Genomic DNA, 15818 nt, shown 5'->3' with positions numbered 1-15818 from the left:
ACTACTACTAAAGAATTTTATCAAGCACAGTAGCCCTACATTCCGATCATATAATAACTTAAATTTATGTTGTCTTACTGGACTTCACACCCAACTTAAACAGGGAGTGACTTTTCATTAGAAATCTGAAACAGAATGTTTGCTTGAATTAATTACTTCTTTTCTTGAGTATGTAAAGAGGACTCACTTTTCTGCAATCTCAGTTTCATTTGAATGCAAAAAACAATGCTGAGCTTGGCAGAAATCAGTATGGCATATGCATGATTTCTCTATAGGTTCTTACATAGAAAAACTGCACTAAAATCAATTAATTTTAAATGTGATTAATAACCATGCTAGATTTCTGTAGTATAAACATTAATTCAAAATCAGTCATCCATCTTCAATTTTTTTTTCTTCCAGAATTATTTTGCAAGAGGGGTAATTAAATTTTCACTTATCTGCATAATACTATATTATTTTTAAAGGATCAATTTTACTTTTCTTATATTTAGCATGTTTGTTGATCTTTTCAAACAAGATCAAAGAGATGACTGAAAGGGAAATATAATTTTTGCAGTTCAGTTGAGACTGGTTCTTTAGACCCAAATAGCTAATCACAGGGGAAAATAAATAGTAAGTTAAGTCATATCTAAATTCTGTTCTCAGATTATCAATTCTATAGGATGTATATGACTCCTTTCTTGCTGTCAGTATGTTATCTAAAAGGTAAATATCAGTTTGAAATGTTTACTAATCTAATACTTTAATAACTCATTAGTGGATACCCCAACTGACAATAGTTCTCCACAAATTATACTCCTGATCCAAGTTGCAAAATCCAAAATTCTTGAAAGTTTAAAGATTTTTTAAAAAAATATAACCTATCGAAGATCTCTTTAGGAACTGGTTATAATATAAACAGAATTTCAATAGGGAAACTAAGAAGGGCAAAAAAAAAAAAAACTAGCATTCTAGGTAAATACTATAGCAATATCTTAAGGCACAGATATGGAAAATACCAAATTCATATCAGCATCTCAGACCTGGATGTAGAATGTGAAGAAAGCATAGGCATCTACCATCTCTTTGACAAAATCCAGGGAGTCAGATGTGTCTCAGAAATTAGGAGATTCTGGATTTTAGAAAGGTAATACAATACCTACACCTTACATCCTCTTTTGAACTTCTAGCAGGGTTTGGGAAATACCTTGTAAGCAAGTTATTTGCTCAACACCAAGTAGGGTAAATAAAGACAATACCTTCTTGTCAGTTTAGGTCAGATTTTGCTAAAGAACGTGAGAAACTATTGCATATTCAAAACGCTGGGTTTTAGAATTCTGGATAAGACTTAATGTATGTTGATTAGGCTGCTGAGAAATATCTGTACCAATACATGGAAGTTCTTGAAAGTCAGGCTGAGATCCTGATGCTTAACTACTCAATGCTGGAAAATCCCTGGGAAGTGGAGGGTGAGGTTGGAATTTGGAGGCGATTGGAGGTTGCTTAAAGTTTTGTTTTGCTGAGACACTGAGCATCTCACAAGCTTGTTCAGGCAGCCCCCAAAATGAAATACATAGAGGAAATTGTTTACAAAGTAGGTGTAAATAGGATTTTGGAAGTGGTGTTAGAGAATACAGTGAAGAGAGAGGAGCCAAAGATGATTCTGAAAAGAATGCCGTCATCTCAAGGGAAAACCTGTTTTTTGGAGATGGTAATCATTGTAGTGTTACCCATGCTTTGTAAGTTCTGGTGGTACAGCTGAGTAAACAAGATCAAGTGAGGCACTGGGAGGGTTTGTAGCCCTGGAGTCCAAAAAAGAAAACAGCGTGAGAAGGGTGAATCTAGGAGAACCTGGGGAAAATCTCATTAGTGTGGCACAGGATCTTGGGAAGAAGGTCACGTGGGTGGGTTGGAGTGATGGTCAGGTAATGCAGCCTTGAAAGCAAAGTGGATGTGACCTAGCTGAGAGGGAGGCTGGTTGAAGGGCAGGAGGATATGCTGCCCATGAGTCTTCACTGCCAGTATCTGGGCCACTGGTAGGCAATATTTCAGAAAACAGTCATGGCAGAAAGTCCAGCCCTGTGTCAAAGTGAAGGTACATGCAATTATGGAAACCACTGAGAACCAGATTCAGACTGCCAGGAACCCTCAGGTCCACATTGTTGAGGTGAAGCGTTGGCATTCCTTGCTCATAGGTGACTTGCCATCCTCAGTAACCACTTGTATTTGGCCATCTTTGCCTTATTATGTCATTACTTCTGAGGAGGACCCTGATTTATTTGGAATTATTTTGGCCATAACTAAAAATAAAAACAAATTGGAGTTGTGAGCAGGTTGAATTCAATTAGTATAGAGAGAACTTCCTGCGACTAAAAATTTGTGCTGTTTAGTTTCTCTTATAATTGATTTACAGGATTGTTCATTTGTATTTATTTTTTGCAACATGATTATGCATCTATTAAAATAGATGTACTTTTTAATTTTATGTATTTTACCATCATAATAATATTGAGATGAAATACACAGATTGTTAATAGAGCTGATCCCTAGCTAATAGAAGGATAGCTTCAATTCAGTACACATTTAACTTTTCTACAATAAGTACAGTTACCTGTAATTTTTTTTTAAGATTTATTTATGCTTACAGAATTGGGGTACAGCCCAGAGGTGTGGGAGGGTGAGAGGATTCACCAGAGACAGAGTGGGGAAACAGAACAGACAGATCCATGAAGTACACTGCTGCAGGGAACAGCCGGCTGGTCAACAGGTCTGCCATGCCATGTGGGTCAGCTCCCTGGCTGGGAATCAACTTGTGCTGCAGTGGCTTCGAGAGCTTTGTAATGCAGTGTTTTAAACTGTTGTGCCACCAGGGAGAGCCCCAGTTACCTGTACTTTTATCCATTTGACTTGGGTTATGAGGAGAAAAGAAAATTAAAAAAAAAAAGTTGAGCTCTTCCTTCCAAATTAGTATCTACCAAATAAATTTAAGCTGTATTTGGTCTCTTGAGGCACCTACCTTGTTCCACAGTTGGGCAATCAAATTAATGTAGTGGTGTAAAGTGAACAGCAGCCATCGATATCCTCTTTTGAACTTGGTCAGATGTGTTACTTTCCCAGACTCTAGTGATTCCCTAGTGATTCTCCTAGAACTGCAAGAAGTTGCCCCAAACCCCCCACACCACGTGGTAGCTTCTGATTCACCATCATACCTGTGAGTGAGAGAGATTGCTCTATTTCACAGAGGAAAATGGCACCAAGGTTCTGAATCCAGAGGCTCTGGCAGAGCCGGTGCACTGTGAGCTCCAGCACAGATACCAGAGGCACCGCCAATCACGGCCCTGGCCTGAGCCCTAAGACACACCAGAGAGAGCAGACTCGTTGTGACAACAGAGGAAGAAAGGAGAAACATTCCAGGGCTTTTCCCACAGGGACCCTGAAAGGAAACATGGAGATTATCTTCTGGTCTTTTCCTTCCGTTGGGTCAGGGCCACTGAGAAAAAAGACAGTGGGGCAAGAGGAGAGCCATGTCCTTCCTAGGAACTTGCATCTTAGCCATCTGAGTGGAGTAATAAGCAAAACGGATCGGAGGGCCAAATTGACTAAGCTTGACTCCTGACCTGACCCCTAGCAAAATGTGGCTACCCTTGTGGCTTCACCAAAACAAAGCAATGAGCTCAATTGTACCTATGTCAAGGAATTATTAGAAGCATTACATGAGATAATGCATATAAGTAGGTGTTCAGAACTGAGTTTGGTACCAAATGAGCACTTTTTTTTATATGTGTCAGTCACATTATCATCATGTTTATCATCATCCTTATTATCCTCTTCATTATAACAAGGAGAGTCAACAGAGACCAAGTAGAAAATGACTGTGGTTAAGTCTGGCATATCAGGGAGGCATCATAAAGGTTGACATCATTAATCTGAAGCAGTTTATATGACACCTTTGTGCAAATTAGAAAATGACACCTCTTCTCAGGACAATTCTCACTTACTTTTGGGAAAACTATACTAATGCACACAAATATCTGTGATGTCTTTTTGGAAAAGGTTGTACAATGCACAGCCCTGTACAGTGGCCTGGATTGCCCTCTGGCAGAAGAGACCACAGGACCTGGCGAGCTGTGAAATGATGAATAACTAGAGGAGGGTTAGAGGCTAAAGGGAGCTTGAGTGGTCCAGGGAATGCCTGGATATGTGCACAAAAATTCCAACAAGAGTATAGTAGAAAAATATATGTTCAAGAAGAAGTTTCAAAGCTTTTCTCAGATGTTGAAAAGAATTTTGAGCCCTCAAATGTGAGGGAACCCCATTCTAGAGAGAGGAGATGAGATGAGGTAGGTGTATGGAGTCTGAGGTGATGCAACAAATGAGGCAGGCTCTAGGTGCAGCTCTAGATGAAAGAGAGCCCCATAGTCACTGAGAGAGGTCACAGCTGGGACTTGTGGAATGCAGGAACTCAGAATCCCAAATGCGGACAACTGAAAGTCAACAAAGGCCAAGAGGAGCATTTCTATGTTAGATCCAAGCTTGTCTTAAAACATAGGGAAGTCCACAAGTACACCCTCTCTCTGAGTCTCTGTCCCCTCCCCACAAGGGACTTGTGGGTCATACTGCATCCTTTCACCCAAGATGCAGTTAGTGGCTGCTCTTACTGTCTCTGCCTTTTTAGGATTCTGACAAATCTCAGCAAAGAAGATAATGACACAAACCACCACCCCACTAATGACTTCAGTGACCAGGGTGCTAAACCGTGAGGCTTCTCTCTGTAGATGTGGCTGGCCCTGATGCTCTAGAAGGTGCTGATGAACAAGTGAGTCCAGGCTTCCAGGCTCTGACTCAGCTCGAGCCCCGGTGACCAGCCCTCCAAACACACTGGGTTCAGGGCTCTGAACAGTGACTTCCCTGATTTTAAGCCACAAGCTCTGGTTGTCCACTCAGTCCAGGGCCTCAAACAGGTAGCAAGGGTCCTTCCCTGAGGCACCCATGAAAAGGTAGCAGAGAGTGTGCCAGGGTCATTCCCTGATGCTAGCACAGTCAGCAAGGGAGCAGAAGAGGGGTGGGCTGCGAGCCCCTGGCCATTTCCCCAGCTCAGACCTCATCCTGGAACTGTATTGGAATGTTCTATTTAGACACATTTATGTGTACATGTAAAGCTTCAGCTGAGTGTTTCTTAAATAATGACACATTATTAATTGTTTGTTGTTGTTTTTAATTTGGCATTTGACTCACCCCTGGTCTTGTTCTTTGTGCTTCTTTCTCTTTCTTAAAAAAAAAAAAAATGCCCTGGTTATAATAAAGTGCCTACAGGTGAGCAAATAAACCTACCAGCACCTTGACCTATCAGTCCTGTATAGCAGAATCATAAATCACTAAGTCAACAGAATTCAATTTTTAATGTGATTTAGTTTTGTTAAGCTTTAATATTCTATTTTTAAGCCTTTTTAAAAAGAATTTTTTCATTTATTTATGCATATAAGAACTGGGATACAGGCCAGAGAGATGGTGGGGAGTGGTGAAAGGATTCACTAGAAACAGAGTGGGGAGCAGAACAGGCAAATTAACTGAAATACACTGCTGAGGGGAGCAGCAGGAGAGACAGGAGAGATCTGCTGTGCCATGTGGGTCACCTCCCAGGCCAGGGATTGAACTCATGCTGCAGTGACTGGCAATAGCTTGATAAGGCTGAGCCACCAGGGAGGCTCTAAGATATTTTCTTATGTAAAAAATTTCTTATATAGAATAGAAAATTTCATAGCCTTGGACAATTAATTATTCAGATTGAGATAGGATATCAGCAGTGTGTGTGGTATTTGTATTAATACTATTGGGCCATCAGAAAAGTCATGACACATTTTTTTCTATATTTCCTATGCAAAAATACACCATGACTCTTATGACAACTGAATATGTCCCTGTAAATACTTCTTAATTACCAACTGAATGCCAGAAACACAGCAGGCAGAGAAAGTATATACTGTCTAGCACTAAGGAGTTTGTAGATCCTTGGGAGCTGGGGAGGGTGCCTCCTTATATAGCTGTCAGTCAGGGGCACTAAGGAGAACATGCCAGTGTCTTGGAGCAGTGTTACTGAATGCCTCTGCTACTGGGAGCTGGGGAGTGTGTCTGAAGGGCAGGTGACTGCTGATGAGACTCTGAGGGATGATGTGATCAGGCTAAGAGAGAGGGAAGAACATCTCAGGCAAAAGGAGTAACATGCAACTACATGGGTGCTTGACAGACTAAGCCTGCTGAATAATAAATGAGGGAAACATGGACTTGGGCTTGTGTGGGGGGAAAACCAGGACTAGAATGAGATATTGGGCCAGCTTGGGAAAAGCCTTCTATGCACGCTAATTCTTAGGACTTAACTCCCTGTAGGAAACAGGTGATCCTGGAACTCTCTTGAGCACAGATTAATAGTTCTGAGACATTGTGGTGGCAAGAGGCCAGTCTAGTACTATCCGTGGCTTCTGCAAGTGGTACCGTTTATTCATTGAACAAGTCTAATTTTGCATGCAATGTCTATTTGTGAAATATCTCTTTTGTGTCAAGCGCTGCATCTGTGACTTGTAGTTGCACTAGTCTTCCTGCTTAGTTTTCTTTATGGGTGACACATCTCCTAAAAATGCAAACTCTGTAAGTCAAAGTCTTTGCATGTAATTAAAATAGCCCAGACTAGGAGCTTCATGAAGCATTGCGGTAGAGTGCTGCTTTTGCATGTATGCAGTCATTGACTTCTGTCTGGTATTGTGATTTTTTCCCAATGGATGACATTTTTGATTTCAGGAATATAGGACAGCAGAGCCAGAAAGACCTCACATATCATCTAGACCAAATTTTTCCTTTCATATGTAAGGAATTTCTGACCAGAAAGTGAAGCTCAGTGTGCCTTACTTGCCGTCACTTTCAGGGCTGAAATCTGGGCTCTGCAAATCTGAAGGTCTTGCTTTTTGAGACACCACAGACAAGAATTGTATATTAAGTATGCACTGTATCAGCTGAGGAAAGAGAAAGGCATGACTCCCGTAGGGTCTTTGCACACACGTTTCTCTGACTTGGATTTACTGCTCTCTCCTAACTCCCAGTGAATCCACTGTTCACAGTTTACGCAGTGCTCCATTTCTTCCAGTGATCTGGTATGTGGTGAGGATGAATTGTTCAGCAGCCCGAGAAAGTCACACTTTTGTTTCCTGCCCCCTCCTCACCAGGAAGGTAAATTTCACCATCTAATGGAGCACCTGATTGTAACTCCAAATTCCCACTGGTCCTAACTTGTATGGGCTGTAAAGCCTCTTCAGTCCACAACCTCTGATGATCACATGCTGCCCTGGTTAGGAGTCTTAAGAAAAGTTGAGAAGTTTTCAGGTGTTTAGTAAATGAGAGTTGAGCCTCCCCCTTTGGGCCACATGGGTCTGACATTTGAGCAAGTTTCCCTGTGTTCACAGACACCAGCTCCATCCGCAGTTTGCAGACTGGCGTGGGAGAGCTGCACGGGGAGACCAGGTTCTGGCATGGAAAGGACTATTGCAATTTTGTCTTCAAAGACTGGGTGCAACTTGACAAACCTTTCGCTGGTGAGTACCAGGGTAGTGAGTGGCACCTTATAATTTGTCCCTTGTCAGCATCTCAAAAAGTATGCATGTACATGATCTGTTATTTGCTTTGTTTTGTTCTGAATTTTTGGTAAATCTTTGGAGACTGTGACTAAGGACTTCTCCTTGTGGATATATTTTGAAAAGGAGAATGAGGCAGAACCATTTTTTTTTTTTTTTGAGCTTGGGGTGGGGGGTCAATTTATTATTTTCTAAGAGATTATATCCTCCCTTTAATAATCTTTTTCTGGTTATCATCTTTATTTTCCTGCATTAGAATGACACATTTTCAGATGATCACTTTGCTTATGTCTCTATGTCTAAGAAGATATAGAGATTCCCCTGCATAGGTATTATTTCACCAGGATGAAAAGAAAGATGTAATATCAAGTATAATTGTTTGGATAATTATTCTAACTCATGTCCATATTGCCTGATGGTTGTCTATTACTAAGTGAATGAAACATACTTGCAGGAAGTGCATGGGAAACTGGTGTGAGATATGTTTTTGTTAGCTGTCAAGAAGTTGTTCTACCAAAGCCAAAGTACACATAGTGGGCATTAGCCATTTCCTTTTACATACGTCATTGGACAAGACTGGGGCTAGAGGGCTGCTGTCCTAGCCCACAAGGCAGTGACAGTGCTTGCCTGGTGCACCTGGGCAGATTTCATAGACAGGTACACCACTCCCCGGATGCCCTGGCATGACATCGCCTCTGCGGTCCATGGGAAGGCAGCTCGTGACGTGGCACGTCACTTCATTCAGCGCTGGAACTTCACCAAGGTATGGGAATGGTTTCATTGTGGGTCAGCCCATTTGATGAGAGACAGGCCTGGTGGAGGAGAAACCTAGAGGGTGGGCAGGAAGGGACTGAGTGAGTCCCAGCTGTGTCACCTACCCATAGTTGTATGCTTGGTTGAGAGTTCCAAGGCCTCTGGTCAAAAGACAAAATTATATCACAGACATTTTAGAACAAAAAGGTTAGATGCTACCATTAGGGCCTATTATTCTAACCCCATTTAACAACTGCAACACTAAGTGTTGATTATGTGTGTCTGGCCTGGATCCATAGTCCTGCAGAAGGTTGTGTTTCCAGTGGAGAGTGTTGCTTAGGTGAGATGAGCAGGTTGGGACTTTAAAGTCATTCAGCCCTGTTCTACATGGCATTCCTGTTAGCACAGGCTTCTGATGAAGGTGCTAGTAAAGTGAGCAGTGTGACAAGGATTCAGGCAATTTTTCCCCTCCAGATTGTGTCTCCTTTGGTTTGCCTTCATTGCTTGTAAGAACTTGATCTAACATTTATAAGCTACATAACTATCATAAATGATTTTTCTTTACTGCACTGAGGCAGTAATCTCCCTAACAATTTGTGAAGAAAGAGTAAGCTTTATCAACAACATTGTGTCTGATCTAATTGTTCGCTTACATAACATTATGAAAATTTAATGGTAGTTCTTAAAACTAATGGGAATATTTTAAACAATTATTTAAGAGGGATGAATTCATGAAGAAAGTAGTATGACTTTTAACCTATTGACCTGACAAAAAGAAAGTACTGCTAGTACTTGAGTGTGGGGTTGGGATTCTTGCTGCTTATTCCGTTCCCTGGTCATCAAGAAACATTTTATATCAGGACAAAAGGGACTATGGTAAGGTTAAGGAAAAAATTGGACTTTTTGTGGTGAAATGATTATAGACACATGTTGATTTTCAATGCTGCACTCTTGGAAGCTATGTAATGCTATCAGGCATTGATACTTCTTTTGAAAAAAGGTCTTTGAAAAAGCATTCAATCTTTGACTCTGAACATCTATTACTGATGTTTAAGCTTACAAAGCAAGAATAAATAAGTTGAATAAATACTTTGATAGATTCTAATAATTCAAACAAAATGAGAGCAGAAATGTTCATTAGTAGGAAGTTAGTAAACAAATCATGATTATGCCATGCCATTTTGAATGAAATTATTAAAAATGGTATATAGTACTGTATTGCTGTGCTGAGATATCTACAAATTAGTAAAAAATTCAGTTTACAAACAATATTCTCATTTTTGTGGTTATATACCTGTAAGACCAAAGATAATTTTAAAACAGTCTTTACAAATATAGAAGAATACATGTTCACTGAAAAAAGGAAATGTAGGAAATTGAAAACAAAGCTAAATAATTCACAACCTCTACAACATTGATATTATTATTCTCTTTCTCTTTTAAATGAATAAACCTGGATTTTTTTTTTTAAGATTTATTTATTTATGCATACAGAACTGGGGTACAGGCCAGAGATACAGAGGCAGTGAGTATTCACCAGAGACAGTGGGGAGCAGAACAGGCAGACTGACCAATGCACTGCTGAGGGGAGCAGCGGGCGGTTCAGGAGAGGTCTGCCGCGCCATGTGGGTCACCTCCGGAACCCGGGATTGAACTCTCGCTGAAGTGACTTTAGGTTCTTAGTGCTGTGTTTTAACCCGCTGTGCTACCAGTAAAGGCCCTAAACCTGGATTTTTAAAAAATTGCAAAATAGAAAAGAATGAAACTTCTTTTTCATTTGATTTTTTTTACCTGCTTTTCTTTATTTTAGATTATGAAACCAAAATATCGATCCCTTTCTTATCCTTTTCTGCTTCCAAAATCTCAAACAACAGCCCACGAATTGAAATACCAAGTGCCTGGGTCTGTCCATGCTAACGTGCAGGTAAGTTTGGTTGTTCTTTTTTTTTCAGTTTCACTGGGTGAAATTACTCTGTTAACCCATTGGAGTCAGTGCCATTCATGCTGGCTTTAGCCTTTCAATAAACACAGCTCCAGAACAAATCTGAACCGACCTTTTAAAATGTTGTGTTATTAAAAAAAAAAAATTAAAAAAATAAAATGTTGTGTTATAACTCCCGTTTAAAATTCTTTATATTCACTGTTTCTAAAACGTCTAATAAATGTAATAAATTTGTGTCGTTAAAGAAATGCCAGTCAAGAAGAGGCTTGTCCTGTGTTCCTCTAAAGTGACCCTAGCAGGTGATACCCAGTAAGCCTAGCACTAATCCTGGTTAAGCACCTGGCATGTGGATGATTATTGTTCAGTCTAATTTTTGTTTCTATTTAACCAAATGCCTTTCAGAGTCTCTTTCAGTAAAATAAAGAATTTGCTTAATAGAATCAGAATTTTACCATATCCAGTCCAACCATGTCAAATTACAAATCAGAAAATTCAGACCCAGTGGAGTTAGGAGTCTGTCAGCTACATGTTTATTATCAGTAAAGGTAGAACATGAAATCATAGTCTACTTTTTTGTTACCCAGTCCGCTCCCTCTGCCAATTCTAGCTTAAATATTTTGAGGTCATACAGTGAGGAACTATGATGACCACCTTTGCCTTTGCCCTTGATTCAAAGTCATTACTGCCTGCATCGAAAGTATTCTTTAAACAGTGATCCACTATTTTGCTGCTGCTGTCACAAATCAGAATTTATATCATTTGGACATGGAGTCTAGTGAATAAGTTCATATAAATGAAATGCCTAAGTCAGGTGCTTTGTACTATAGGCAAGTAGAGGTATGTGTATATAAGAAATATAAAGGTATTCCAGACCACAGATCAAATAATAGAACAATCAAAAAGATAAACCATTTGAGAGAAATCCCTATAGGAAACACTTAAACATCCCAGGCTAAAGGAGACAACTAATTTAAACTTAGAGGTACAGATAGATATGCATTCATATATAAGTTAATGAATATTTTATGAGCCTACTTAATTGTATTCTACTTGGAAGGGAAAATTACCCATGCTGTACAATATAATAGGAACCTTGATATTAAAAAGAGAGAAAGAGAATTTAAGATCTGAGATGGCATTAAATTAACCCAGTGATCATCCTATCAAAGTTAGCAGATGCTCATTAAGCATCTGTTGGAAATGTTTTGTAGGGAATTGTGTATATTTATGATCAGCAAAGGATCTTTTATCCCAGGTTGCATGTATATATCTATATATGTCTTTTGATGCCTGTTGGTAAAACCTTGTTTTGCATATTCTTATCCTGCTGCCCTAGTGTGATAGATACTCTGGATACTCTGCATAACCATTGCACAAAATGCCACCCGGGAATCACCTTCTCTGCGATACCAGATGCTGTGTTAGGGAGGAGACCAGATCACTCATGTCCTCTGATAGTCTCATGATTTTATCCCTGTTGGGCCCAGGAAGTCTGGACACAAGAATCCAGAAAACCAATTGATTTAAAAGGAAATTTACCAAGATACATTCTTTCATGAATTCATTTATTGTCTTCATCTGTTAAGTGCCATTTATTTGCACAGTGAAGTTACCAACACACACTTAGAGGCTGAGTGGAGCACTGAAAGGGGGTTTTATGCCTCTGGGAACTTAATTAGTTGGGGGAGAGAAAGCTGCAAGGTTAAAACAATTCAGTTAGGGCCCTCCCTGGTGGCTCAGCGGGTTAAAGCACAGAACAAAGAAGCTTAAGCTACTTCCGCATGAGTTCGATCCCCGCCTGCCCCAGAGGTGACCACATGGCGCGGCAGACCTCTTCTGACCCGCCCACTGCTCCCCTCTCTTCGTCAATCTGCCTGTTCTGCTCCCCACTCTCTCTCTGGTGAATCCTCTCACCCTCTGCATCTCTGGCCTGTACCCTAGTTCTGTACGAATAAATAAATAAATCTTTTAAAAAAAAAGAAAAAAACAATTCAGTTAGCATTGCTAAGTATGGTCTAGGACTAAATGTCAGTATGAACGTGTGGGCCATATATCACGAATGTTTGGACAATGAGGACAGGACTGAGTGTCTTCTCTAAGGGACAGACTGCCTGCCAAGCACATGGCAGAACCAATGGTAGCAAGTCGTATGCTCTCAGGTGATGGTCGATGAAGTTCAGATGGAGAAGGTCAGGTTGGGGACACCCCCATGTGTGAACCTGCTTAATTTCAAACAGTTCCTAGAGACATTATTGGCCTTTGGAACTATATTTTGCATTCAAGGAAATGCATGGTATATAATATTTTATAATTAACTAAGTCAGGCCTTCCAAGCTGGGGCTTACCTACTTATATAGCTATTCTACTAAAATGATTTCCATGGACAAGTAAATTGTTGCAGATTTTTTTGAAAACACAGAATTTCATAGTGCCATTTTTGTTCTGGTATGTGTCATGATTTTAGTAAGAGTGAATGTAATGCTGTGAGCATTTCCCAAGCTTCATTGACTGAGGAGCTCTCAGTTTGTTGCACATCTGTTTCTAGTTCATTCCCAACACTCTTTGGGACTTACATTGTTCACATACGAAGAACTTACTAGACTAGAAAGAGAATGAAAGCAAGGCAAAAAGTGCCGAGGCTTTCATAGTGACTTCAACATTACTAATTTTGTATTTGCAAATCACTTATTCTTTTTCTTAAAAGAAAAAAAATACTCTCCTCCACTGCAAATTGAAAAGTGTAAGACCTCATAGAACCTGGATCTCTACTGGTTGTCTGTAGATATTTTTCAGAACTACCAAAGTAACTCCACTTGTGAAAATAGTGGCTCCAACCCAATTGGAATGCTTGAAAGCACCAGAAATTGACAAAGTTCCCTGATCCATTTCTCCCTTCCTGTTACATTCTGAACACAATATTATTTTACTTCATATTACTTGCTGGTTCTAAACATTGTTCATCATGTTCTAGACATAGTTGTTTTCCAGCCATGAACAGAGTGCTTAGATGGTGGAAAATATAATCCAGTCCAACCCCTGGTTTTCCAAAGAATCTAGAAGGGAGCAGAGAGATAGACCCCTGGCTGTGTGTGGCCTATTTAATTTTTAGAGTTTAAGTTACAAAGCACCAGCTCGGTTTCCCTCAAACAGAGTTGAAGAAAAGGAAAGTGGTTTAATTTGTTGACAAATGAGGAGGACAGCAGACTTGTGTCTGTAAGACCACTGTCGTTGGTAGAGGGCAGGGACATTTATTTATACAAATAAAAAAGGGAAATGGGCAAGGGTCAGCATGTCCTTTACATGCAGGTGTCTGGAGATTTCTAGGAAGATTCTGATGGAGGCAGCTTGTGATAATACCTGGTGTTATCATAGTCTTGGTTGAAGAATTTATTAAAATTCATACTTAGGTTTATGGTTTTTAACAGTTTATTGTTCATTACTTAATGTTGAGGCAGCCAGCTGAATGAATTGTAAAGGAGTATAATATAGTAAGCAGAAGAGGCAAATACTAGGCCCAATTTTGTGTTTGATTCCCAGCTTTGCTACATCTTAGTTGTGTAACCTTGGGAGAAACTGCCTCACCTTTCTGTGTGCACTTCTTCATCTGTAAGCCAGGATCATCTATAGTCTGTCTGTCAAAGGTGATGGTTAAATAAACTACCTATGCCAAGCACTCAGGAAATTGTATGTTTGAATTATATCAAGATGAGCTACAAACATCAAGAGTTCTTTAGTGCTTTTATAAGTTTATAACAAAGAAGTTGACGTTTCTCTGTCACCAAGTTATCTTTGCATACAGTATCTTTATTCCATGCATTTATTGAAATGGAAAGAGAGAGCATTTGACTTAATAAATAACAGATCAAATTCATGTTCTTTCATCTGTAGAAGGGGATACTGCTATTTAATTGGTTTTTTTTAAAAGATTTATTTATTTATTTATTTATTTATACAGAGCTGGGGTACAGGCCAGAGATGCGGAGGGTGAGAGGATTCACCAGAGATAGAGTGGGGAGCAGAACAGGCAGATCAACGCAGTACACTGCTGAGGAGAGCAGCGGGCGGGCCAAGAGAGGTCTGCCACTCCATGTGGATCTCCTCCAGGGTAGGCAGGAATCGAACTCGTGCGGAAGTGGCTTTAGCTTCTTAGTGCAGTGCTTTAACCTGCTGCACCACCAGGGAGGGCCCCTGCTATTTAATTTTTAATACAATAATATCAGGTCCAATCACCCCTGGCCACCTATGGCTGGTAATTCCACGTCCTTCATGATGCACAGCTGTAGCAAAAGGGTGACGCAGCCCTCAAGGAGCCAGAGCTGTGGCAAGCATGGAGAATGTTCCGTCTCCGACATGAAGCTCTGCTGCTAAAAAAGTCATCCAAACCTGAGGGCCAACTTCAGCAGCTTCCATCAGCACTTGTAAAATGATCCTGGGTGTTTCCCTTTAGTGCTGGGCATTCTCAGAAACCTGCCAAGAGCATTCAGTAAAAACAGAGTAGGAGAAAAGGGTGGGGGCAAGGGTTGGAGAAAAGTTGGTTCTGAAACTGCTTGTACACAGAGTATGTAAGCAGCTTGCATTCTCCCAGAAAATACTCACTAGATTCTGAATGCTTTCATTCCCAGTTAAAAGACATGTCTGGTAAAGTAAAAGAAAAGGCTTGATGCCAGATTACCATCCATAAGTCATCACTACGTGGAAATAAACCTTTCTCTTAAGTTGGGCAGCTGATGTTCCACAGGATAGCGAGGATATTCGCCATTAACTAGAGCTTGTTCTTTTCTCTTAAATGGGGAAACTGGATTAAAAAACCTGAACTGTATCTGCCTCTTTCCAACATATTTACTCTATTTTTTCACAAAAAAAGTATTAATTTTTGGCCAGGAAAATTAGTATTTACTAATGCTTTTTTAAAAAGCAAATACAGAATTAGACAAATTAAACAAAGGAAACTAAATATTAGTAACATTGCTGGACAATAAGCTGCAATGAGGCAGCTTTAGTAGGAAGAAAGATTTAAGTTAGTTGATTTTTTCATTGTTGGCAAACAAAGACCCTGCTGCCTGAAATGCTGGGCATGGCAGGCTAGATGACTGAGAAGGCCACCTGTGGGCAGCGCCCAGGCTGTTCTGCAGGGAGTACAGTAGCAGAAGCAGTGTTGGCTTCCTTAACCCAGAGCAAGCTAGCTGGGTGCTGCAGGAGCAAGGCTTATCCCAGCCTAGTGCCAGCTTCAAGAGAAATGTAGGGGTGTGCCAGGCCAGTATGGCAGTTTCCCAATGGCAGCCTGACTTGCAGCCACTTGGACCTGTGCTTCAGCAATGCTGTGGGCTGTAAATCACAACACCAGGCCCAGCTGAGGTGTGCCAGCCAAGCACAGTTACCTGGAGCATACTGACCTCAGCACAGGTTGGGTCTAGGCAGGCTCCAGGGCTTTCTTTCTCTCTCTCTCTCTTTTTTTTTTTTTTTTAAAGATTTATTTATTTGTGCATACAGAACTGGGGTACAGGCCAGAGCCTCAGGGGCGG

At 40.4% G+C, this 15818-nt stretch overlaps 1 protein-coding gene across 5 annotated transcripts in view; it reads left to right on the top strand.

Moving 5' to 3' along the window:
- The window catches only part of PLD1 (phospholipase D1, phosphatidylcholine-specific), a 199164-nt gene that overhangs the window by 122430 nt on the left and 60916 nt on the right, over positions 1–15818 (top strand). For all 5 annotated transcript variants that reach the window (XM_012733922.1, XM_012733914.1, XM_004674964.2 and 2 more), the window contains 3 exons: positions 7434–7562; positions 8246–8364; positions 10165–10278. In XM_012733922.1, coding sequence (XP_012589376.1) covers positions 7434–7562; positions 8246–8364; positions 10165–10278 — 362 coding nt within the window. The remainder of the gene's footprint in view (positions 1–7433; positions 7563–8245; positions 8365–10164; positions 10279–15818) is intronic.

Source organism: Condylura cristata, unplaced genomic scaffold, assembly GCF_000260355.1.
Source record: "Condylura cristata isolate star-nosed mole 26May11 unplaced genomic scaffold, ConCri1.0 scaffold00003, whole genome shotgun sequence".
Lineage (NCBI taxonomy): Eukaryota > Metazoa > Chordata > Mammalia > Eulipotyphla > Talpidae > Condylura > Condylura cristata.
Note: the sequence above shows the minus strand (reverse complement) of the source record. Positions and strands in the feature narration are given on the sequence as shown.